Below are 24408 nucleotides of genomic sequence, written 5' to 3' on the forward strand. Positions count from 1 at the left end.
CTCTTATCAATGCCCTGCACTCTGCTTCGCACGGAGATGGGTTCCCGCGCAGCGGAAAAATTAGCCTGGTATTGACAATCCAACACCAAGTGGCTCCTCTTACTGAAATGCTTCTTATTACCAAAAAGAACACCATCCTATGTAGTGCTGGCAAAGGTTCTCCACAGAGGTGGCCTGCTGGATCAGCTTGTCGACCTGGCTCGGAACATCCAGCTCGCGGAACCGTTTGAAGTCGTTACCTGTCAACTTGTCAGTGATGCGCTTCAGAACGTACGCAGCACGCGCGTTCAGGATGTCTGCCTTGTTCTGCGCCTCCATCCGGGCGGCCTCCTCCTCCGTAATTTGACCGCTGCGCAGCAGCTCGTTGTAGTTTGCGTTTGGGAAGTGCTGGTTCGGATTGTCGACTATCTGCTTCAGCGGGAAGTCGAAACCCCAGTTGATGAGCGGGTCGTACGCAAAGGCGTCCAAAATGGCCATCAGCGACTCCTTGTTGTCCCGGAGAACGCGCATCACGTTCTCGCTCGTGATGCGGAACGAGCCCTCAATGCCGCTCACCTCCATCGCGTAGCTCAGCATCCGTGTCAGTCTGAACGGCACTTTTTCCGGGTACTTTTCTCTCAGAATAGCCGCTTCGAAACAGTCGCCGAAGTCGATGTGGATCACTTTTCCCGTGATTCTGTCCATCATCAGGTTCGAGGGGTGTCTGTCGCCGAGACCTAGAATGTATCCAACCATCGACATCACCGCCAACGAGCGCGTGTACGTGGTTCGCCTGTCCAGCCAGGCCTCCGACGACTTCGACTTGAACCACAGCACCTTGTACAGGTCCTGGCCCCTAGTTATATCCAGCGCGTACGTGAAAACCTCCACCTTCTCCAGCAACGTCAAATTGTCATAGTCCGGAGACATCTGCAGCATGATACGGTGCTCCACGTCCAGCAGGATCTTGCGCGGTTCTCTGTACTCCTTGATCAAAACGTGGAACGTGTCGGAATTAGGAACCCATCCTAGCATGCCCGAGCTAGGAGACAGCGGGATCGCAGCATACTGCTGGATATCCATGTGCCGCTTGAAACACTCCGGGTCGTTCGCCAGCAGCGTGTTCACCAGTCCAAACAGCTGCATGACCAAGTTGTCCTGCCGGATATCTTCGTGTCCCTTGAGCAGGTACTGGTATTTCTTGCCGTCGCTGCCCAGAACGTTGAACTTACGCGGCCTCTGCTTCGATGTGATCACAGAGAACACCGGCTCGAAACGCACAATATGAATCACCTCTTTTCCCGGCACGTACGTTCCAGGAACAGCAAGCTCGAGATCCTTGGCGGCCAGCAGCTTCGGAGAAACGTGCTGCAGGTCCAGGTTCTGCAGCTGCGGCAGTTGTCTGGAAATACGGCGGAAAACACCGTAGTACAGGTCCCACGCCTGGTTCAGGTACGCCGTGTCCTTTGTGCGCCGGAAGTTCATCAGCCACTGGTGCGCGTCGTTCAGCTCCTTGCCAAAAGCGTTGACGAACGAGGCCTCCCGGATCGTCTCGGGGCCTTTCTCGAGCATCCGGTGCAGAGGTGTCAGGATCTGGAACATCTTCTCGATGTTCTGGTCGCCAAAGTACGACCGCGACGCGTCCTCGAGCCCCTCGTACCACATCTCGTGCCACAGCACCGCCACGCGGATCAGCTCGTTGCTCACGAGATCTGCCTGGTCGACCAGCCGTGCCGAGTGCGCCCGCATCTTGTCGATGATCGTCAGCGCTGCTCTCTGCCGCGAAACGCTGTCAGATTTGATGGCCACAGTCAGCGGATAAATCAGTGCCTGCGGATGCGCGCGGCCCAGCTCCGAAAGCAGGCCCAGAAGCGACTTGCTCACCTTGGGGTCCGGCTGGTGGATCCTGGAGATCAGCTGCGGAATCACGTCCAGCCACGTGTCGATCTTCACCAGCTGGAAGCCTTCCTGCAACGCGTTGGCCACTTCGTCAATGCCTCCGTACTTGATCCACAGTGTTAGCAGTCTCAACGTGTCCTGGAGTGGATTAGACTGCGAGAGCGAGATTGAGTGGAAAAATCCCTTGACGGCCGGCACCACGTAGTGCAAGAGGCCGCCCAGACTCTTCTCGTCCATGTCGGCATTTTCTTCGTGCAGCTGCTTGGCCTGCGGCGAGATCACCTCGAAGTTCGCGAGCGCCCAGTTGTGCCAGGCTTTGTACCACTTGGGATCGAAATGCGTAGCCAGAAGGAACGAGCCTAAGATGCCGGTGGATTCCATCTCCGTCCAGTTGCTGTTCAAAGCAATCTTCCACTCACCTTGTTTGAGGTAGCACCTTGCCAGCAACATCGTGTACTTCTCGATATTGTCCGAGGCGCCGGGAATGGCGGTCGGCAGCGGCTGCGTGATGGCCTCGTTCTCGTTCACGCCCAGGTCACGTGACAGCTTCGACGCAAAATCTATCAGGTGGTTGAGCGCCTCCCGCTGCTGGCCTCTGGCCCACATGTATTTCAGCTGTGCGTACACCACGTGCGGTGGCGCCCTGGACGTCTGGTGGCCCGAGTTGCCCTCGTCCAGAAGCGCGTTGAGCGACTTTTCGGCGAGTCCGAGCCGGCCCGATTTCCGGCACAAGTTGGCAAACTTGATCCACATTTCCATGTCCTGTTTCGGCTTCACGACCAGAGCACGCACCTTGAGCATCCGCTGCCAAATGTCCACGTTCCGCTGGCACCCTAGAAGCCGCTTGTTCCACGTTTCGCGGATCTGGATGCGCTTTTCAGAGCCCTGGGGCAGACACTTGTATTTGATAATTTCCTCGAGCTCGGCCAGCATCTGCACTCTCACAACCACACCGTACGCCCTGTTGTACGACTCGCTCACCAACGCGGTAATTTCCGTCACCAGGAGGTCCCTGGCTTTCGATATTTGCTCTGCTGCCTCCTCAAAGTTGTTCCTGTGCAAACACAAAATAGCATTGAAGAACGCCTTATCCGGCGACTCCACCTTCATGACGCTGATGTAGTTGCCCATGCGCTCCCACTGTCCGAGTCCCCATGCGGCGGCTGCAGCCAGGGGCGCAATGGCCCTCTTAATGTCACCAGACGAGTTGTTCCACTTATCCTGAGCCAGCTCGCTCAGCAGCTCCCATTCGCCCAGAGCGTGCAGGCATCTCATCTTTCCCATAGTGATGTCGGTGGAGTTAGGCTCCTCCTTCTCGCGCTCGTTGTAGGCGCGCAACGCGTCGTCCCAGCGCTGGAGCTTTTCGTACCACGTTTCTTTGAGCTGCAGGCCGTGGTGGTCCTGGGCGTACTTCAAAATCCCAATGGCAGCGTCCGACTGCTGCAGCTGGTTGTTGATGCTGATCAGCGACTCGATTGTCGGCGTCGACGGCTCCTGGATGAACTCCAGCTCCTTGTAGTGCAGCGCCTTGGCGTACACGTGACTGCGCTGCGCGTACTGCGACAGCGTCTGAATTCTGATCGGTAGCGACTTGTCGTCGTGCTCGAGATACTCCGCAAGATTGAGAAGCGTCTGGTGGATCTCCGGCAGGTTGTTGGGCGAGGACAGCGCAATGCACAGCGCCTGGGCCAGTTCTCCTTGATACTGGATGTGCAGCTCGTTCCAGCAGCTTGCAAATGCACAATTGAAGAGATCTCTGGCTAGAGGCGAATAGACGGTAGCCAGCGAGGAGCAGGCGCGCAGAGCCGGCGACGGCGACTCCTTGAGCAGCTCGATACTCAGTCTGCGGATCCATTCCTGCCAGTCCTCCTTTGTGCGCATGCTATTGCAGTCCCACACGTAGCGCAGCGCCTGGGCGTTGACCGGCAGTTTGCGCGGCGTGGCCTCAATGTCGAAGTTGTCGTTGGACGGAGCATCCTGCGAATTGTCGTTCAGCAGAGTCGTTGGCAACGGCTCGCCATGAATTAGTTTATCGACCAGCTGGTCGTAGATGGGATACTGCAGCTTTTGTCTAGTCATGATGTTGGTTATGCCTGGGATGAACACGGAAAATTCGGCGCCCATCTGCAACAACAGCAGACAGATGGTGTGCACGGCAGAGTTCTTGACGTCTTCGGAATAGTGAGAAACCAGAATTCGTATCAAGGGCTGCACAATTCTGGACGAGTAGTCGTTCAGACTGACATGTCTAGACAGCTTTCCAATCGTGTCGATGGCCTCCTTGCTGACAGATTCCTCCGGCGACTCAAACAGTTTCACCACCTGCGGAATCACAAGATGCATGTACGGCTCAACGTTGCTGCCAAAAACGGTGAATGCCTTGAGAACACGCAACGTCGACATCTTGCGCGGCGAGTCGTCCTTGTCCAAAACGTCCAGAAAAATGGTAATCACTTGAAACATGTAGATTTTGAACTCGTCGTCCAGGGCCTTCGAAACCTGCTCTATCATGCCAATAATGGTAACCTGAAGATTCACCTGCGGGAAGTACTCCTCAATGAGAGAGAAGATGTCTGGCAAATGAGGCCGGATGTGCAGCTTGACGATCTTAATCAAATCGGCCAGCTGCTGGAAGTAGGTCTCCAGCAACGAGGGCGGGCACGTGTGGATCACGGTAGCAAAACCAGGAATAACCTTGTCTAGAAAGGGAACGCACTTGATGCCCAGCGTCTTGAAGATGTGCATGATAGCCTGAATGACGGCCGGGTGATGCGTGCTCAACGAGGCGTCCTTCAGTATGCGCAGCAGCGTCTTGATCACCACTGTCGGGAAGTAGTCCTCGTTCGACGGCGACTTGCCCTTCATCAGCAGCTCCATGTCCACTGGCGGTGCGTTCTGCTCTGCCACCGTTTGCGAGTCCTGGCCGTGTCTTTCGACCTCTCTGTGTTTGTAAGGATCGAGAGCGCCAAGAATACCGACAAGACGCACAGTTTCACGTCTCACCGCCAGCGACGTCTCCGACTTGAGAATGTTCACCAGCAGACCCAGAAGCTGCGGGTAATCGAGCAGCGGCTGGATGACGTAGCCCGAAGAGCCGGCGATCTGGCCGAGCGTCTTCAGCGCCGCGTCTCGCTTGAAGCTCATGCTCTGGTCCTGGAACGTTTCGATGAAAATCGGCATCAGCTGTGGAATGTACTGCACCATTTCGTCGCCAACCACCACGGCCAGCTCGCCGATGGCGGCAATCGCTGCTGCCGCTACAGAAGCACCAGGTCCTGTGGTGGCAGGCAGCAGCACGTCCATGATAGGCTTGAAATATGGCTTTGTGAGGTCACCTGTGTGCGAGATCAGCACCGAAAGCAGCAGAGCCGTGTCTTCTTTTTCTCTGGAGTTGTGGCCGCCATACTCGAGCGTGGTGAGCAGCTGGATGAGCAGCTTGCGCAACGAGGGCACTATATACGCCGGATTAATCTCTGCGAGTCTTCCGACCAGTTTGATGGCCGCCTTGCGGATCTCAAACGACTCGTCGTTCAGAGCCATGAAAAGCAGTCGCACATTCTCGGCCTGCGACAGCTGCGGATCGAATCTCTCGCCCAGACTGTTGAGCACTTCCAACCGGATCTCCTCGTGCGGGTCGGTTATGCATACCGTGAGCAGTTTGTCAAGAACCTCGCTCACGGCTTTCAGGGAGTTTAGGCTTTTTTGGAGGCAGATCGGGTCCGAGAGATATATTTTCGACGAGGTCAGAGCTGCCCTCAGCCGCACCTCAGGACTGTCATGGTCAATGTAGTGGATGACCGAGTAGCGAACAAATTCTGTCAGAGAATAGTTTCTGAAGTCAAAATAGCTCAAGGCCTTGAGGGCCTGCAAGATAATCACCACGTCTGGCTCTTCCTGGTAGTGGCTTTTCGGCAGCTCTGTGAGCGACGTGATATCCACCGGCGGCGTGTTGAATTGACCGCCATCCCTGACGTACATGCTGTGGCGGTAGTTGTGTGCAAGACTGGAGTTCATTTGTCGTTTAAAGTCGGGGGCCCCTGGGTGTTTAAACTCGAACCCCGAGAGACACAAGCAGACTGCGTTGATCAACTTCTCGTTAATCATGGGCTCCAAGGACGGGAGATTGTGGATGAATATTTTGAGCAGACTGAGCATGTTGTCGTTGATTGGGGATTTGAGAATCAGTTTCATGAGCTGGTAATTGTTGATGAATTTTGTCAATGGCGGTCCGAGAGAAATGGCCAGTTTGGCTAGGCAGTAGAAACAGTACGGAGCAAGCTCTTTTTTCGTTTTGGGCACTTTTGATGCCAACGCATCCTTGATGCTCTCGAGCACGACACCGTCAAGATAGTTGATGATGTTGTTCTTGGCCTCCACAGAGATATCGCCGATGCTCAGCAAAATAAACGAGCGGTCTTTGCCGATTTTCAGCTGCGAAATGTAGTACAGGAGCACGCGGTGCATGTATTTGTCCACAAACTTGGCCCTGTCGAACCTCGCGAGAATAGGCATGATTTTGGTGACCTCTCTTCTCACGTCGACGGAGCGGTGGTCCTTGATGCCCATGAGGTTCTCATATATATCGTCGATTTTTGAGTGCAACAACGACGAGCCCTGCAGAACAAGCTCTCTGTAGCACAACAGAGACCCGTGAATGAACTCGGAAGGATTGTTGTTCACCACAGGCCCGCTACCGTTGGACGTCGCAAGAGAATTGCGGAAAATCAGCGTCGCCTCCGTGTACAGTTTCGAAAACCAGTAGCTTCTGAGCTCCAGGTCTCGCTCGTACACTATATTCAAGCAGTGACGCAGACAGATGGCTGAGTCTTCTCTGAGCAGGCTTTTTGAGTCCCGCAAGCCGATCCAGATATTCGATAGCACCTCCTTGATGTACGGATAGAGCATTGCAGAGGCGTTTTCTGCCAGAGAGCTGATAATCAGGATGGCTGCGTGTTTTTTGTTTTCCACTTTTTCGGCAACGAGCCATTCGATCGACCGCTTGACCTCAAACTCCACGAAATCACCCGTGAGCGAGCCCCCTGGAATGGCCAGCTTGCCGAGCGTCTTGGTGGCCTGCCTCATGACGGCAAGGTCGTTCGACGTGATCAGCCGACGGAGGTAGTTAGCGTACCGGGCGATCATATTGGAGTTCTCTTCGGTGGTAGACGAAGCTCCAATACGCGGCAGCGAGCTGCTAATCAGCTCCACAAGCGCGTTAATCGCCTCAATGCCGCCCAGCTGCTGCGAGACGCTCGAACTGTTGATAAGATCGAATATGCGTTTGTTGATGTAGTTGTTGTAGACACTTAATTGTTCGGCCGTGATGGCTTCGCGCGACGCGGCCACGAACTGGTCGCGCAGCCTGCTGGCAGCGCGTTTCTGCCGGCCGGCGTCTTTCGAGCCAAGCTCGGTGAATATTTCGTCCACATGCCAATTGTCCAGGGCAGCCGACATGGTGAAAATAAAGAGAAATTAGATTAGCACTGCCATGCAAAAAGGAGAACTACCAAAATACGGGTTACGTTATATATCATGCGACTACAAGGCATAGTTTGGCGGTACGCAGTGTGCTGCCATAGTCAAATGCTGCTCAGCAGACGACTAAAACCAGCACACGCGAAATAGTCGTAGATCCAGATACTACCGTGGAACGTTCGTGGAAATTCTGGATAGAGCAAATTTTCCTTATCGCACGACTCGAATTCTCTTTAAATATTCATGTCTCTTCTTAGGACATGGAGCCCGACATGGCATGCATAGGCAAAAAACGGTTTCTGGATGCTGGGGAGACGGCATTCCGCGACACAAAGCGAAGGCTGATCGAAAACTTCACGGACCTCCACATCGGTGTGAGAGGGCCAGGGTATACAAGCAAATCCATGTTTGAGAGCGAGTATCTGAACTCAGCCCCGCGGCATAACCCTGCGAGCGACCGGGTCGTTATTTCGAACATCGACCAATTCCTTCGGGAGAACCCAGACCCTCTGGAGGGCGAGAAGGTAGACCTTTCGAACGTGGACCTGAACAAATTAATCATCCCGAACGTGGCGGATGGCCGGCGCCTGAACGAGCTCAACGAGCTATACGATCGGTATGTGCGCAGCCAGGGTACCCTTGTCAAGTACTATAATCCGGAGATGCTCACTTATTCGCGATATTTGGACTCCAAAGACCTAAAAGGAAAGATTGAGGAGCTAGACAGCAACGACGAAGAGCCACAGGTCGCGCAGGACGAGGACGTCGAAATGGACATCGACTAGCTGTTCTCTGCATCCAAGCTAGACAGTCTTGCCAGCGTGCTGGTGAATTTGTCTCTGACGGCTGGGTCCTCAGTGACCTCAGCGATCACCTCGCGTGCCTGGTTCTCAAGATCGCGGAGCGCTTCGCGGCAGTATTCGAAACTATTGGTGGATCTCATGATATTAAGGGCATGGAGCTTGACTTCGTGCTCCTCGGTGCGCAACTTCAGTATTCTCTGAAGCTCCTTGTTGGTTGGGTTAGTATTAATTGAATGAATGACGGGGAAAGAAAATTTCCCCTCGGTGATATCCTCGCAATAGCCCTTGTTCTTGTTGTAGACGTTGGACATGAGGTTCAAGTAGTCGTCCTTGATCTGGTAGATCACTCCGAGCACGTTGCTCAGCCTGATGAGCTTGTCGCACGGCTGATCCGCCAAGAGGTTCATCAATTTTGCGCTCAGCCTGAACAATCCTCCCGTCTTGTTCATCACCATATTGACATACTCTTGCTCGGACGGACACTCGTTGTTTTCCCGCCAGTGCAGATCGAGGCCCTGGCCGCGGTGCAGATTGACCATTTCGTCCAAAAAGATATTCTGCGCAACAAACCTTCTGTCCTCGTCTTCGATGGCATCCGTCAGCAGTCGCATCGCCACAAAGTACATGTAATTGGCGCAATTGATGGTCTGGGGAACACCAAAAATCATGTGGGAGCACGGCCTGCTGCGCCGAAGCTTCGAGTTGTCCTCGATGTCGTCTATCAGCAGAGACGAAAGGTGCAATGTATCGATCACAGCCTCGATCTTTTCCAGTTTCTCTGCCGGTACATTGAGCACCAGGTTGAAGGTCTTGATTAGCAGGCTGCGCAGGTGCTTCCCCTGTGTCTGGTTTGCAAGATAGGTGTACGGAGTAGTTAATATTTTTTCATTCTCTTCGTTCCAGGAGGGAGACCAGGGAACAAGAAGCATTTAATAAACAAATCAAAGTCGAAGCAGAATTAAAAATTTAAAAAAATAAATCACAGAATGGAACACATGCCTATTCAATGGCTGATGGAAGTGCCGATTGTCACCCGAATGCTTACTATCGGAGTAGTCGCCGTCTCGCTTGTCAACTTCGCCGGCTTCGCATCCGAAAGAGATCTTGTGTACACTTATGAGGACGTGTTCATCCGCGGCCAGTTCTGGCGAATACTAACGTCTCTGCTGTATTTCGGCCCGTTTTCCTTCAACGTCCTCGTCATTTTATACATGTTTGTGGGGTATTCAAAGTACCTGGAAAACTCGTTTCATCGTACAAAAGACTTCATCACGTGTCTTGCCATTCTTAGCTCTGGATTCTTTGTGTTCAGCACCTACGTCCATCCACTTTACAGAATCGGCGAACATCTCATGGACACGATGCTCTACATCTACTCCAGACGCAATCCGACTGACGGACTGCAAATTCTCGGCATCTTCCGCTTCAACGCCATCTACCTGCCCGTGATGTTCACGGTGCCGTCCGTGCTCAGATACCACCCGATGCAGGGAAACATGCGCACGCTGCCGCTCACCTGGTTCTACGAGAACGTGTTCAGCTTCCTGTGGGGCCACATCTACCTGTTCCTCTGCGACACGGCCCCCAAGCTGCACCGCCCTGCCGTTGCCGGTGCACGGGTGTGATTTATCGCAGGGTGGGGCCCGCAAGCGGAAATTGGAACCGCAGCCGAGAAATTTTATAAATCGCCTACCACCCCGACCCAGCACAACCTAGCAATATGTCGTTTCTGGGAGGATCGGAGTGTGCTGCCAACGCCAATCCTCTGGCGCAGTTCTTCAAGCAGTCGCAGCACGACACGTCGCTTGAGCAGGCGCTCCGCAACGGCGCTCACGATACGCGTCAGAGTGCTCAAATCAGAGCACCTGTTGCCATGAAAGAGGCAGAAAGAGCACACATGGAGCAGTTTATGACCCAGGGCGCGCCGTTCAACTTTCAGCCGATGGCGAACGAGCTGCGCATGATCCAGCATGACCGGCAAACGCAGGCCGCCCCTGCTTTGAGTAGCCCGCGTGCGCAGAACCAGGTGCCTTTGCAAGTCCACGGACAAGGGCGGCCGCAAGTTTCCGGGTGGGCTTCGGAGTTTCAGAGCACGGCCGCGTCGCAGGTTACCCACAGTCCGTCTCCAGTTAGCCAGACCTCGATGAGGCCGATGGGGATGGCTCCACGGTTGCAGTTGAGGCCATTCACGACTGCGAACGGGCTAATGCAGACCAGCAGCATGACAAATAGCTTGGTGCAAGAGGACACAAGCCAGCAGGTGGACTGGGAGCAGCAGTTCAAGGAGATGGAGGAGATGGAGGAGGCCACGGCGGAGACGCAGCAGCCAGTGGAGGAGACGGTTTCTGCACAGGAGAGCGCGTTTGACCAAGTGTGGGATAACATCCAGGAGACCTACGCGGACAACATGCTAAGCAACGACGAGTTCCAGGCGCAGTGGGAGAAAGATTTCGAAAAGTACGCACAGACAAGGTTGAATTACGGCGAGTACACTTTCGAGGAGAATAACCAGTTCCGGAACAACCCGGACGCCTACGAGATTGGCATCAAGCTGATGGAGAGCGGTGCGAAACTCAGCGAGGCTGCGCTGGCTTTTGAGGCTGCTGTCGAGCAGAATCCCGGCCACGTCGATGCGTGGCTGCGTCTCGGCCAGGTTCAGACCCAGAACGAGAAAGAGCTTGCTGGAATAGCAGCGCTGGAGAAGTGCCTGGAGCTGTCGCCTCAGAATCTTGTTGCGCTCATGACTCTGGCAATCTCGTATATCAACGAAGGGTACGACAACGCAGCTTTTGCTACGCTGGAGAGATGGATCGAGACCAAGTACCCGGAGGTTGCCGAGCGCGCACGAAGCGCGAACCCGGACATCCAGGCGGACGACCGGTTCTCGCTGAACAAGCGTGTGACACAGTTATTCATCAAGGCCGCGCAGCTGTCTCCCGAGGGGGCCAACATGGACTCCGAGGTCCAGACGGGGCTTGGGGTGCTGTTCTACTCCATGGAGGAGTACAGCAAGACGCTGGACTGTTTCCAGGCGGCCATCGAGCACAATCCAAATGACGCACTGGCCTGGAACCGGCTGGGAGCGTCGCTGGCGAACTCGAACAAGCCTGAGCAGGCGATCGAGGCGTACTCGCGCGCTTTGCAGCTGAACCCAAACTTTGTGAGAGCAAGGTACAACCTGGGTGTTTCCTTCATCAATATGGGGATGTATCGCGACGCTGTGGATCACCTGCTCACAGGACTGAGCATGCACGAGGTGGAGTCGCTTGACGGGTCTTCATCTGTGGCCCGTAGCAACCAGTCGACGAGTTTGATCGAGACGTTAAAGCGTGCGTTCCTGGCGATGGACCGGCGCGACCTGGTTGACAAGGTGAAACCCGGCCTTAACGTGGAGTCGTTCCGGAGAACCTACGATATATAGCTTAATGAGTTACGGAGACGAAAAAAGAAAATAAAAAAATAAAAAAAAAAACTGCAAGTCACCACCGGTATGGATCAGCGCAAGGGGGGAGCGGCGTGTGACATATGCCACCGGCGGAAAATCAAATGCGATATTGGCATCACCGGGACGCCGTGCAGCAAGTGCAAGGAGCTGAAGGTGGAGTCCCAGTGCGTACTCCACAAGCGCAGAAAGAAGGCCGACGGTATGACGTATTTTGTGACGCAGGACAAGTTCCTGAACGTGATCAAGTTCTCGCCCAAGAAGTTCATGCGTTCCGCAGCACAGACGGAGAGCCGCGCAGTCAACATGGTTCTCTATCCCGCGGTGAACGAGCTGGCGTCCAAGTTCTACAAAAATGTCGTGGGCTATGAAACGGAACTGGACGACCTGGATTTGCAGTACATGACACAGCTCGGGTGCTTCAATCTGCCAGACCAGGTCACCTGCTGGAAACTGTTCGACTACTACTTCAAGAGACTGAACAAGTGCACGCTGATCCTGGACTACGGCAGGTTCATCAGAGACTACCAGAATTTGGACGAGTTGCCGTCGCTAGTGCTGGTGCAGGCGCTGCTCTGCATCGGCTCGATTTTTGCAAAGGCAGAGCTCGCGACGGAACACGAGCGTAGCACGTACGAAAAGTACACGGCCGTGTTCTACAAGAGAACCAAGGCGCTTGTGGACGCGTCTGTGGAGCAGGACCCGATCGCGCTCGTTCAAACGTACCTGGTGCTCTCACACATCTCGGAGATGACCAAGTACGCGATGGGGACCAGCGGGCGCACGTGGCTGCGCATGGCGCACCAGGTCGCGCAGGACAACCGGTTCTACCAGGAACAGCCGCGGCTGCCTCAGTACAAGCGCAACATGTACCGCAGGCTGTGGTGGATCATCTACGCACGTGACCGCATGTTTGTGTTCTGGCACAGCGGCGCGTGCCTGGTGTCGAAGGCGGAGACGGCGATCTCGAAGGACTCGCACGAGCTGTTTGCGCTCGACGAGTTCGAGAAGGAGAGCCAGGACTACTTCCGAAGTCTGATCAACATCGGCGAGCTTATCGATATTACGTCATCTAACGACAACTCGGCGGACGGTTTTCTGCTGTGGAGGGACGTGGAACAGTGCGACACGCTCGTGACCAAGTGGTTCGAGAGTCTTCCGGCGCGCCTGGTGTTCAAGCTGGACGATCCGGAGTCGCAGACGTGCCATTCGGTGCTGATCACGATGTACTACTATCTGCTGCTACTGACGATCCACCGGGTGAATCTTTTGCGCGAGTACAAAAAGCTGGCGGCTCAGAACAGGGACAAGGAGTCGCTGCAGAACGTCTCGTCGTGGGGACTGACTTTCCACTGCGCGTTCATGATTTCGCAGATTTCGAGCCAGTGGCTCAAGTCCAATAATTACGCTCCGTGCCCGAATATCTACATGCAGTGCATTTTTTCGAGCTCCTTCACGATGATGTGCCAGCTGCTCAACAAGGACGCGACGATCGCCAAGATGGCAGACGACTGCATCCAGATGAACCTGCTTTCCATGAAAGAATACGGCAAACAGTATCTCCAGGGTCAGATGGCGCACTATGTGGTGAGCCAGGTGTACCACGACAAGAGGAAGCGGCTGAAGCTGCTGCGGTCCTCGTTCGAGGTGGGCGACGCGACAGACACCTTCCTGGACCGTCTAAACGACGAGATCAGCGCGCGCATCGAGCACAAGCTGGAGGCGCGCTCGTTCGAGGGCGCAGACGACCAGCTGGAGAAAGACCGTCGCGAGTTGAAGAACTTCCTGCCGTTCCAGATGTACCAGAAGAACTACGCGCCGTTCATTCCGCGCAAGCGTGCGAAGTACTCGACCGCCAACGACACACAGCCGGTCGCGGACCCTGCCACCAACTCGTTGCAGCACTTCCCGGAGACACAGCCAAGCACGGGCAGCGAGTCTGTGTCGGACTGCTCGCAGGACAGCATCAGCGAGTGGCTTGCACACATCAGCAACCCGACGGAAATGGCCAACGTCAGGGACTCAGACTTCCTCAAACACTTCACGTTCAGCGCCGACCCGACGGCGGAGACGAGCTCGCCTTTCGACCTCGACGGGATGCTCAAGATGCAGGACTTTGGCGACCTAATGCACGTGCCGGTGCCGAACCTCGTCGACGGCAATTACACGGGCGGTGCTGCGACTGTTCCCGACTTCGACCAGCTGCTCCGGAGCCTCTAGCGACGATCGACCTTTTCATTCTATTTTAAAAATAATATAAATATACTACGGTGCGATGTCCAACCCGTACGCGGCCCCCGAGCCATATTCGAAGACCCTCAAGCCGGCGGCCCAGTCGCGGTTCCTGCGATTGGAGCTTGCGGCTCGCTACGTGCGCCACCGGCCGTACCTGCTGCTGCTGCTGCCCCTGCTGCTGTTTTTCCTCCTGCCGCACTACCACAAGAGCCCGCGGGTGGTGATAATCCTGGCGGCGAACGAGGGCGGCGGCGTGCAGAGATGGAAAACGCCCCAGGAGTGGTCGGTGGAGCGGTCGTCGATCGCCAACAAGCGCGAATACGCCGAGAAGCACGGCTACATCCTCTCCATCAAAGACACAGCATTGAAAAGAAGATACAGCCACGAATGGCGCGAGGGCTGGGAAAAGGCGGATATCCTGAAGCAGACCATGCGCCAGTACCCGGACGCCGAATGGTTCTGGTGGCTGGACCTGCACACATTCATCATGGAGCCGCAGATCTCTCTCGAGGAGTACCTGTTCAAGAACCTCGAAAACCGCACCTACAGAGACCTGTCGTACCACAACCCGCTGCATATTTCTGTGGACTCGCCGTACGTGGACGTCGAGCATGCTCCCGTGGACCTGGTGCTGGCCCAGGACTGCGGAGGGTTTAATTTAGGCAGCTTCCTCGTGAGACGCTCTGAATGGACAGAGCTTCTGCTGGACGTCTGGTGGGACCCCGTTTTCTACGAGCAAATGCACATGACCTGGGAGCACAAGGAACAGGACTGTCTGGAGACGCTATACAGAACACAGCCCTGGATCAGAGAACGCGTCGGGTTCGTGCCCCTGCGAGCTATCAACAGCTTTCCGCCGGGAGCCTGTGCGGAACAGAGAGACGATCCGCAGTATTTTTACAGCGAAAAAGACCGCGATTTTCTGGTCAACATGGCAGGCTGCAACTTCGGCGATCGCTCGTGCTGGAACGAGTACGAGCACTACAGGAACTTGCAGAAACAGCTCAGGAAGAGCCGGCGGTGGTCGTGGTTACCCGGCTTCTGATAAAATAAATAGTCGAAAAATAATGTGTAGTTATTTCTGTAGATTATTATTCTCCCATGAATAGTGAATTCTGGAACGAGCAGGGCGGCGACGACGAAATGGCCTTTTTGACGTTCCCAGATAACCCGTCGTTGTCGCGTCCCACACAGCCGCAGGCGGCTGCGCCCCAGCCCGAGAGGCCGGGCGACACTTTCAACACTAGCGAGGAGGCGATGTCTGGGGGGACCGTGTCTTCTTTCTCGCCGCAGGTGTTTGAGAACAACTCTGGCGCTCCAATGGAGCAGCAGCACGCTCTCCCGTCCCAGCCTCCCACGCAGAGCCCGTTCGAAGCGTCTGCGCCGGCACCCACGCCGCCATCTCAGCAGTACCATCAACACCGTCCCGTGCCCTCCCACAACAACAGTCCGAACGCCAACACTCCACAGCAGCGCCAGATGCAGATGCAGATGCAGCAGCAGCACAATTTCATGTGTTTATTAGAAGAGTTTATGAACCGCAACAACACGCCCCTGACTGAGAGATATCCGGTCATTGGGGGCAAGAAAATGAACTTATTCCTGATCTACGCCGTGATGGTGAAGTTTGGCGGGTTCAACAATGTGCTCAGGTCCAAGAAGATTGTGCCTGTGGCCAGCAAGTTTGGCATTCCGCCAGACAACAACCAGCTGCTGCGCGAGTTTGTCCAGATGTACCACAAATGTCTGCTTCCGTTCGAGCTGTATGCCAACACACCGGAGGGGATGAAGGAGCTGTCGATGCGGAAAAAGCAGCTCGAGCAACAGATGCAGTCCAAGCAGGCCACGCCGACCAGTGCCAGCAACCAGACGCCGCCTGTTTTCAACGCTCCGACGCCCGCCTCGGTTCAGGAGACAAAGTTCACTCCAGGGGACCAGCGTGCGAGCGAGCCGTCGCCGGCCCCTGCAGAGTCACGCCACGCGACGCCGCAGCCGGACGCAAATTTTGTCCCCGACTTCATTCGCAATTACGTGCCGCACCAACGGGTGCTCGACAAGGTAGGGGGCCACGATTTGAAGGCGTTGTCTGCATTCGGCGAGCAGGTTGACCATTTGAAGCCTGTGTTCCTGTTTGTGCCAGAGCTCGGCAAGATTGACCTGAATGCGCTCACCTTGTCGCTGTTGTCAAGTATCGACGCCGAGGTGAACCTTGCGCTGAACGTTCTGCTGATCGTTACGTCGGACCCGAGCCTCGTCGTGCCGCTCAGCGAGTGTATGGGCCTGCTTGAGGCGCTTGCTCGCGTTGGCACAGACATTCTGGACATGCTCGTTTCAGGCAATCTGGATAAACGCGGAGGTACGTCCGAGGACGCGCGTCCGGGGTATTTCAAGCCAAACAAAATAGACGAGGTCTTTGAAAAGTACAGCGGCCGGCTGAAGGGAGACAAGGACGTCGAGGTCGTGGTTGACTCGTTCACGTCGAAAGAGGTGGGCGACGAGAGCCAGGACTTGGAGGTCGAGGAGTCCGACGCGGACGTCGTGTTTGAGGAGCCGCCGCGCGTCGACACGCCTGCGTCGGACGTGGACGAGAAGCTGGTGGCGCCATTTTGTCTGCCGTCGTATTTGGAGCTCCTGGAAGCTGCACGCGCAGAGGCGGACGACTTTTCCGGCCGCATCTACGCCAAGGCGTTCCTGGACAGGCGGCTGATGCTGGTGGAGGAGCTCAACACGGTGTCGATGATTTTGCGCAATTTGTCGTTTGTGAGCAACTCGCAGGGCGTCGCGAACAACAACCTCATGGCGGCGAACTCGTCGCTGCTCGACTTTATCTATGCGTTGATAGCATCGCTCGGCACGTCCGAGGGTTTTGTGTTTGCACGGAAAAAGGTGCATTTGATGAAAGACACGCTGATGACCTTGGCCAACCTCTCGCACGCGATCGAGCTGCGCTCGACGAAGGAAGCTTTTCTAGTTCTTGCTCTGTGTCTTGCGTTCGGCGTTCCGCTGGACCCAGAGGACGAGAAAGCCGGGTTCTACGTGCCGAGGTTCGACGCCGGCAAGGGCAAGTACCAGCTGCACGCGATCGACGTGCTGGCCAAGGTGCTGTGCGGGTCGCTGAACAACAAGAAAATGATGTCGTCTGTGCTGGCGCGCGAGAACCTGGACCCGGAGATGAACTCGCTGATGCAGACGTACGACCAGGGCAAGAACGGCGAGCTGGTGGTGCGCACGATGGGATTTTTCGTTTCTGCGCTGCCGCTGCACGTGATCTACGAGGGCATCGAGCGGTTCAACGACAAGCTGCCCTCGTGTCTGGAGCTGCTGCTGGGCAGCGTGCTTGTGGCGGAGGTGATTGAAGACGCGCAGTTCTCGCACAACGTGGCGCTGCGGCTGCTGAGCTCGCCCGAGCTCGTGGGGACCAACCTGTTCAAGCTGGCGTTCATCTTTGCGGCGATCTACGCCAAGACCAACCACGAGAACAAGCTGATGTACATCCACATCTCGGGCAAGAGCATGGAGCTGGTGAACGTGCTGCTGCGCACGGCGATAGCGCACGCGGTCTCGGCGGGGGCCAGGGACGAGCTGCAGACGCTGTTCTCGGTGTCGAAGCTGTTTCCGGCGGACGAGTCCATTCTGGGCGCGCTCATGACGCCGTCGTTGCCGCCGGATATTTCTGTGCAGGCGGTGGAGTCGGCCAAGCTGCTGGTGAGACTACAGGATTCTCTGAATAATTAATTAATTTTTCGCTATTAGCTCCACGACTAGGCGAGAAGTTCTCCGTAGCGGCTCCATAATTAGAGTTTCTGCTCCTGCGGCAGCTGGACCACCTCCACAGAGCTGGCGCCGTCTGACGGGCCACGCCCCGCCAGCCCGCGTAGCAGCACCTTGATGGAGTGGCGGCCCTGCCACAGCGGGAAGAAAATAATGTACATGGCTGCCACCAGCAGCCACATCAAAACCACCACGATGAACCCGGTAAACGAGGCCTTGCTCAGATCGTGGTTGCTGCCGTACAGTCCCAGCGGCAGAACGACGTACACGCCCAGCACGAGCACGATGTTAATCACGGCGGCGGCCCAGATGTGCGAGCGCAGCTTCTTCTGCTCGTGGGCCGGCAGCTCGGCCGCCTGCTCCTCCTCGGGGTCCATGTCGTCCGCCAGGCTGATGCTCGTGCGGAACGTGTTCATGTCGAACGGCTCCGCGTCGGGCCACGCCAGGCTGATGAGCACGATGTACAGCGGTGTCGAAAACAGGGCTGTGCAGTTGCCGATGAAGGTGGCCTTGGTGATGTTGAGGGTGTCCTTGTCGACGACGTGGCTGCCGAAACAGTACGCGCCGGCGATCCAGCACAGGACGCCGGTGAGCGTGCCGAGCGGCGCGCCGACCACGAGCGCCCACTTGGTCATTCTGCTCCAGAAGAGCGTGATCACGACGGTGAAGACGCTCGGGTTGACGATGATGCCGCTGAAGGTGAGCAGCCAGCCGACGGTGACGCCCACGTAGTTGAAAACGACCGACAGCACGGCCATGAACATGCTGAAGCCCACGACGGCGATGTGGGCGGCGCGCACAAGCTGTGCGCCGGAGGCCTTGGGGTTGATGTAGGTTCTGTACACGTCGTAGGTGGTGACGGAGGAGAAGGCGATGAGCTCTGCGCTGCTGGCGCTGGTGACGGACATGAAGAGCATGATGAGGCCTGCGGCGGCGCCGGACTTGCCCATGACGGCGTAGAGGCCGTAGATGACGGGCAGGCCGCTGTTGACCTCCTGGGCCGAGAGCTCGTTCGGGTACGTGGGGGAGTGGGGGTCCGAGAGCAGCGCACGGCACGCCAGGCCGGCCGAGGAGCCGATCACGGTGGGGATGACGGCCCAGCACAGCGCGCCCAGCGTGTAGCCCTGGAACACCTGCGTGGAGCTGGACGCGATGGCGCGCTGCGAGTAGCCCGGGTCGCCGAACACGGAGCTGAGCCCGCCCAGGCACACGGTCCACGTGAGCATGAGCATCGTGCTGTCTCTGTAGCTGAGGTAGCTCTGTCCCGTCGCGGACGGGAACGTGTGCTGGGCCTCCTGCAGCAGGTCGTACATCTTGCCCGGCGACCCGATCAGCGGCGACGAGCAGTAGATCTTGAAGCTGGCGACGAGCAGGATGATGTAGATGATGACCGTGTGGATCCAGTCCGAGATGAACGTGGCCTTGAGGCCGCCGAGCGCCGTGTACACCATGACGCCGAGGGGCAGCAGGAAGCTGGCGGCGACGACGTTCATGCCGGTGGTGGCCGAGAAGCCCTGGGACCCGCCGAGGAGCAGCAGCGACGAGATGAGCACGTTTGTGGCAAAGACGTAGCACAGAAACACCCAGTGGCCGACCGGGCCGAAGCGGACGGAGAAGCACTCGGAAACGGTGTGAGCTGCAGGGGCCCTGGATTTTATTTGCAGGCACACAAACACAAACAGGGTGACCTGGACGGTGCCGCCGATGCCGTAGAGGAAGCCGCCGGAGACGCCGTGGGCGTAGCTCCACGCGCCGGACGAGAGCAGTGTGGCGGGCCACGTCCACGCAGACACCGTGGACGAGGCAATGAGGCCGGAGCCGACGTTTCTGGAGGCCGTGGTGAAGCGCTCGGAGTTCTGTACCTGGCCGAGGTATCTGGACAGCACGCGCGTGATGAGCGACATGAGCAGCGCGAACGCCGCGCCGATGCCCAGCACGAAGCCGTAGCCGTAGCTCTGTTCGAGAATCGCAGTGGTCATTGCGCTGGAGACTGCTGTTGCTCGGATTAAATAGGGCACGCGGGTGGTGCGATAAGATATGCGGGACCTGTATCCTGCGTCGGAAGTAAGCCTGTTTTAGGATTTTCGATGCGCCCGCGAATGAGAGCGCACGATTTCCCTTTCCGGCCCTGCAGCATGCTCATCGCTCGCTGTGCTTATATACGGCTGTTCGTGGCCAGGCTGCGGCGACCATGTCGTGGCAGCAGATAAGAGAAAGGAAAAAAAAATTGCTTGCTGAGGCGATTCCGGCGGCCTGGCGCGACCCGGCGCTCAAGCGCAAGATGCTGGACGCGGGCTACGTGAACGCGAGGGAGTACCTGGACACGGTGCTGCCCGAGGCAGAGAAGCAGATCACACGGCTCGCGCTTGCCGAGCTGGCGTGCAAAATCGCGGCGGGCGAGCTCACGGCGGTCGCCGTTGCGACGGCGTTCTGCCACCGCGCCGCGCTCGCGCACCAGATCCTCAACTGCTGCGTCGAGATCTTCTTTGACGAGGCGCTCGCGCGCGCGCGCCAGCTCGACGAGTACTACGCCGCGCACGGCAAGACCGTGGGCCCGCTGCACGGCGTGCCGGTCTCGCTCAAGGACCAGGTCGACCTGGCGGGCAAGGACTCGTCGATCGGCTACTGCGCGCGGTTTGGCAAGCCCGCGGCCAGGAACGCCGTGCTGGCGGACCTCCTGCTCGCCAAGGGAGCCGTCTTCTACGTGAAGACGACCGTCCCGATCGCCATGATGAGCGCAGAGACGGTCTCGAACCTCATGGGCTACACGCACAACGCCGTCAACGTGAACATGTCGTCGGGCGGGAGCAGCGGCGGCGAGGGCGCGCTGATCGGCGCGGGCGGCTCCGTGCTGGGCTTCGGCACAGACATCGGCGGCAGCATCCGCATCCCGTCTGCGGCGCAGGGCCTGTACGCGCTCAAGCCGTCCACGGGCAGGATCTCGTACATGCACGTGACCAACTCGTACGCGTGGCAGGAGCTTGTTCCGTCGGTCATCGGCCCGATGGGCACGAGCCTGGCGGACGTCCACCTGATGTTCCGGCTGATTGTGGAGGCAGAGCTGTGGAACACAGACCCCAAGGTGCTGGCCATCCCGTACAAGCCTGCGGACAGCTTTGGGGGCAAGCTGCGGTTTGGCTTCTGGACGGACGACGGCGTCAAGACGCCGCAGAAGGCCATCCTGCGGTGCCTGGGCGCTGTCGCGGAAAAACTGCAGGCCGCCGCACACGAGACCAAAAATGTTGCTTTCGACCTGCAACCAAAGTTGCTCGACACCATCGGCAAGGTCTACGGCGCAGACGCGTACGAGGAGATCGCCACGACGCTCGCGCAGACGGGCGAGCCCGACATGGAGCTGGTCAGGAGCCTGGTTGTCAAGGAGGGGATCGACAAGCCGCTGGATGTGACGCAGTGGTGGCAGGTCAGCAGAGAGGTGTACGAGTGCAAGCAGGAGTTCTACGCGGCGTGGAAAGAATGGGGCGTCGACGTGCTGATCTGCCCGATCTGGTGGTCTGCCGGGTTCAAGCCGCACACGTCGTCGGCTCCGCGGTACACGGCGCCGTTCAACATCGCCGACTGCGCGTGCGTGGTGGTGCCGGTGGGCAGAGTGGACTCTGCGCGCGACGGCGACGCGGACTGGGACAAGATGCCCGTGTGCGTGCAGGTCGTGGCCAGACGGTCCGAGGAGGAGAAGGCGCTGTACGCGGCGGGCGTTGTGGACGCGCTGGTCAACGGCTAGGAGGACGGCGCTCCAGTCCAGGTTATAGCTTGCAATTGACAGATTTATATTCGTTTTCGTCGCTCCTCTTATATGCTGCGCTCAAAAAACCGCACGATCTTGCCCGCGGCCTCCTGTCCAACAAGAGGCGCAAGCTCGGCCTCGCTCATCTGCGCCAGCTCGCGGATGTTGCGCACCTTGTTGATGATCAGGTGCACGTTCACAGAGCTGATGCCCGGGATGTTCTGGATCAGCTCGATCGCCGTGTCGTTGAAGTAGGTGTCCTTGTCGAACAGCGGGTTCAGCCCGGCGCTGATCGCCTTGTCCACGTCCGGCTCGTCCTGGCTGAGCTTGAGCTCCCGGAACAGCCGCGCGGTCTCGAACGGCGACGACGTCCACAGGATCTTCAGGCTCGGAAACGCAATCAGCAGCATCATGAGCTTCAGCTGCAGGTCCTGCTGGAAGGACGTGCTGCCCGGGCCGGCGCCCAGCGGCCGCCCGTCGCGGTAGCCTGAGAACGGCTCGAGCGAAAACGACTTTCCCTCCTCGAACTCGATCAGCAGCGTCGGCAGCTCGTAGTACCGGAACATCTGCTCGCACTGCTGGTATAACCGGCCGCTTTTCAGCGAACTGACCAGGTCCGGAATCGACTTGCGCTCGATGCATATTTTGGGCGACAACACGTAGTCGCCGACCGTGAGCATGCAGGGAATAACTTCCATGGCGGCCAGGTAGCACAGAAAAGGCAGCTGCGAACGGAACTCCCGCACATCGACCACGACCTTGTTTTTCGTGTCGAGCGGGTTCGCGCCGGCGATTCTCGTGCTCTGCGCCAGCGTCGGCAGGAACCTAGCGCTCTCGTCCTCGTCGGTTATGAACGTCTTTGGCAGCATCGATTTTTCCCTGATCAGTCGCGTGAAGGCGTCCTTCTCCCGCTTAATGCTGTTCAGATAGCCCTGCTCCTCGATGGAGTCTCCGTAGTACATGAAATAGCACCGGGCAGGGTTTGTGTGCCGCAAAGACTGGAACAGTTCGACCCGCCGGATAAAGGCCAAATTCGGCTCGTACAGAATGATGTACGACGGCATCACTTCCTCTAGCAGGTAGTTACTGGCCTTGGCGTCGAATTTCTCGATGATGACCTGGTCTGCGCGGTCCACGTACTCGAAAGTTATGCCGTGCGAGCGCACCTCCTCGAAATCCGGAGTCTGCTCCGCATGGTCCATAGACTCCCCAACCTCTTCCGGCGGCACAGAGCCCGGGTCCTCCTGCTTGACGTCGTCGTCGCTAAGGTCACCGCCCACCTCGTTTTCCAGCAGATCGACCATCGCCTCGTGGACCGCGTCGTCCACGGTGCCGTCGCCTTCCGTCTTGCTCAGCATGCGGTTATACGACGTCATAACTGCACCGCCGCGCGCACGACGCCGTTTGTTGGGCACAGCCTTGCGACGTACAAACGTCCGCGACACCGCCACGTCGTCGTCCATGTCGCCGCGGGCCTGGTTCGAGACCTTGTTGAGCTCCTTTTGGATTTTCACCGTGTGGCTGCCCGTGCCTTTCTTCCACGCCAGATGCTGCTTCAAAGTCCGCACCATCAGCCTGCGCGCACTGAACCCGGTACGGTTGCCGGCGCGGTACTCTTTATAACTCACCAGAAAATTGCGCAGCTGGTTACAGCAGTGCGCTGTTGAGCACATGATCAGGACCGGCCCGTCCTCAGTGTGGTCACCGTGCTTTTTTTCCTCGTTGATGTCGTCCAGAATCATCGCCAGCTGCTCCCATTTGGGGAGCTCTTCCAGCAAATATGTGGCCTCTGCGTCGTCGTCGTCGCGAACCTTATCGAAAACCCGGGCCTTGCTGCACGATATAACCGTCATGGCCTCGTCCAACAGCAGCCATGGCGCCATAGTCCTGTTGTTGTTCGTTACCGACGGCTTGTTCGCCTCCACGATACTCGATAACTCCTGGTAGAACTGCACAGAGTCCCACGTAAACAGCCGGCCGAGCAGCTCTCGCAGCGTGGCAAAGTCGTACAGCACCTGCTTTGTCGTGGACGAGACCCTGTGCCAGTACGGGTCGAGTGTGGCGCGGATGCTGCGCACAAACTCGTCGTCCAGCGCGTTCTCGATCGTCCAGTACTCGGACGCGATCTCCGGGTTATGTCGCTTTAGCTCGTTTATGCATGCCTCCATACACGCAAGCAGCCCGGTCTGGATTTTCAGCATGTAGTCTGTCATCTGGACGTTGATTTCGGTGACTTTGTTCTCTAGCTTGCGCGACTTGAGCGAGTTGGTTATGTCCACATGGAACCGCGGCCATAGCATAACTTTCTGGAGCCGCAGGTACTTCAGTCGCGTGTACAGCGGCTGGAACCCAGCGCCCATGCTCTCCGGCTCGTCGGAGAGCGCCTTGATAAACCCCCATTTATTTTTCTTCCGGTACAAATTGGCAATAAACCGCTCGCTCGAGTACTCCTTGACGCGCTCCGCATGCAAAATCACGATGCCGGTCACAAGGTCTGGGTTCAGGACGTCTCCGAGAAAGTCCGTCACCAGAACCCGCGTGGTTATGGCCAGGATCCCGCCCTTTTCGTATAACCGGCGTCGCTTGTCCAGCGTGGTAGGGTCCCGGCTCACAGACAGAAACGAGACGGCCTCTTCCTTGCCGTCAAGCCATGCCAGCTCGCGCAACTCCTCGCCGATCTTGTATAGCTCGGCATCGCTCGCGTTCACCAGCAGAACCAGGCTCTTTTTGTCCTCTATCACAGACAGCCCTAGAACGTGCAACAGGTTCGCCACAATGGTCTCAAGCCCCAGACCGCGGCCCAGTATAACCAATCCGTCGTCCTCGACGAGATCCTGGACGATCTGCCGCTGGTAGCCGAGGCTAAGCGTGAGATTGATGGTCCTGTCCTCGCGGCCCGCGAAAGCAGGACGCACCGGCGCAGGCTCGATTTCGCGGACTACCACCGGCACCGTGAGCTCTTCTGTCTCGCGGTCCTCCTGCAGCAGCCTGGTGAGCTCGGATTCGACGTGCTCGTCGTCGGAAACGGCCTCGAAAAGCGGATCAGACATGGAGAGAAAGAA

The 24408-nt window shown here is 57.3% G+C and overlaps 11 protein-coding genes across 11 annotated transcripts; 8 read left to right on the plus strand and 3 right to left on the minus strand.

Moving 5' to 3' along the window:
• Positions 1-117: 117 nt before the first annotated feature.
• Positions 118-7332, minus strand: KL911_004145 (uncharacterized protein; the record flags this gene model as incomplete). The annotated part of the gene is made up of 1 exon (XM_043199404.1): positions 118-7332. The coding sequence occupies one exon, from the start codon at positions 7330-7332 to the stop codon at positions 118-120; it is 7215 nt and encodes a 2404-aa protein (XP_043052969.1).
• Positions 7333-7613: 281 nt separating this feature from the next.
• Positions 7614-8008, plus strand: KL911_004146 (uncharacterized protein; the record flags this gene model as incomplete). The annotated part of the gene is made up of 2 exons (XM_043199405.1): positions 7614-7922; positions 7982-8008. 2 exons carry the CDS (start codon positions 7614-7616, stop codon positions 8006-8008), a joined length of 336 nt encoding a protein of 111 aa, XP_043052970.1.
• A 126-nt stretch (positions 8009-8134) lies between these two features.
• On the minus strand, positions 8135-9085 carry KL911_004147 (uncharacterized protein; the record flags this gene model as incomplete). Its single annotated transcript, XM_043199406.1, has 1 exon — positions 8135-9085. One exon carries the CDS (start codon positions 9083-9085, stop codon positions 8135-8137), a length of 951 nt encoding a protein of 316 aa, XP_043052971.1.
• A 57-nt stretch (positions 9086-9142) lies between these two features.
• Positions 9143-9781, plus strand: KL911_004148 (uncharacterized protein; the record flags this gene model as incomplete). The annotated part of the gene is made up of 1 exon (XM_043199407.1): positions 9143-9781. The coding sequence occupies one exon, from the start codon at positions 9143-9145 to the stop codon at positions 9779-9781; it is 639 nt and encodes a 212-aa protein (XP_043052972.1).
• Positions 9782-9876: 95 nt separating this feature from the next.
• KL911_004149 (uncharacterized protein) lies at positions 9877-11577 on the plus strand (the record flags this gene model as incomplete). The annotated part of the gene is made up of 1 exon (XM_043199408.1): positions 9877-11577. One exon carries the CDS (start codon positions 9877-9879, stop codon positions 11575-11577), a length of 1701 nt encoding a protein of 566 aa, XP_043052973.1.
• A 69-nt stretch (positions 11578-11646) lies between these two features.
• KL911_004150 (uncharacterized protein) lies at positions 11647-13818 on the plus strand (the record flags this gene model as incomplete). Its single annotated transcript, XM_043199410.1, has 1 exon — positions 11647-13818. One exon carries the CDS (start codon positions 11647-11649, stop codon positions 13816-13818), a length of 2172 nt encoding a protein of 723 aa, XP_043052974.1.
• Positions 13819-13873: 55 nt separating this feature from the next.
• Positions 13874-14878, plus strand: KL911_004151 (uncharacterized protein; the record flags this gene model as incomplete). Its single annotated transcript, XM_043199411.1, has 1 exon — positions 13874-14878. The coding sequence occupies one exon, from the start codon at positions 13874-13876 to the stop codon at positions 14876-14878; it is 1005 nt and encodes a 334-aa protein (XP_043052975.1).
• A 56-nt stretch (positions 14879-14934) lies between these two features.
• On the plus strand, positions 14935-17568 carry KL911_004152 (uncharacterized protein; the record flags this gene model as incomplete). Its single annotated transcript, XM_043199412.1, has 1 exon — positions 14935-17568. The coding sequence occupies one exon, from the start codon at positions 14935-14937 to the stop codon at positions 17566-17568; it is 2634 nt and encodes an 877-aa protein (XP_043052976.1).
• A 195-nt stretch (positions 17569-17763) lies between these two features.
• KL911_004153 (uncharacterized protein) lies at positions 17764-19613 on the plus strand (the record flags this gene model as incomplete). Its single annotated transcript, XM_043199413.1, has 2 exons — positions 17764-17808; positions 17880-19613. 2 exons carry the CDS (start codon positions 17764-17766, stop codon positions 19611-19613), a joined length of 1779 nt encoding a protein of 592 aa, XP_043052977.1.
• A 182-nt stretch (positions 19614-19795) lies between these two features.
• KL911_004154 (uncharacterized protein) lies at positions 19796-21343 on the plus strand (the record flags this gene model as incomplete). The annotated part of the gene is made up of 1 exon (XM_043199414.1): positions 19796-21343. One exon carries the CDS (start codon positions 19796-19798, stop codon positions 21341-21343), a length of 1548 nt encoding a protein of 515 aa, XP_043052978.1.
• A 68-nt stretch (positions 21344-21411) lies between these two features.
• Positions 21412-24396, minus strand: KL911_004155 (uncharacterized protein; the record flags this gene model as incomplete). The annotated part of the gene is made up of 1 exon (XM_043199415.1): positions 21412-24396. The coding sequence occupies one exon, from the start codon at positions 24394-24396 to the stop codon at positions 21412-21414; it is 2985 nt and encodes a 994-aa protein (XP_043052979.1).
• Between the last annotated feature and the right edge of the window lie 12 nt (positions 24397-24408).

The sequence above is a fragment of the Ogataea haglerorum genome (assembly GCF_019207285.1).
Source record: "Ogataea haglerorum isolate 81-453-3 chromosome Unknown 81-453-3_NODE_12_length_311171_cov_96.283249, whole genome shotgun sequence".
In the NCBI taxonomy this organism is placed as follows: Eukaryota; Fungi; Ascomycota; class Pichiomycetes; order Pichiales; family Pichiaceae; genus Ogataea; species Ogataea haglerorum.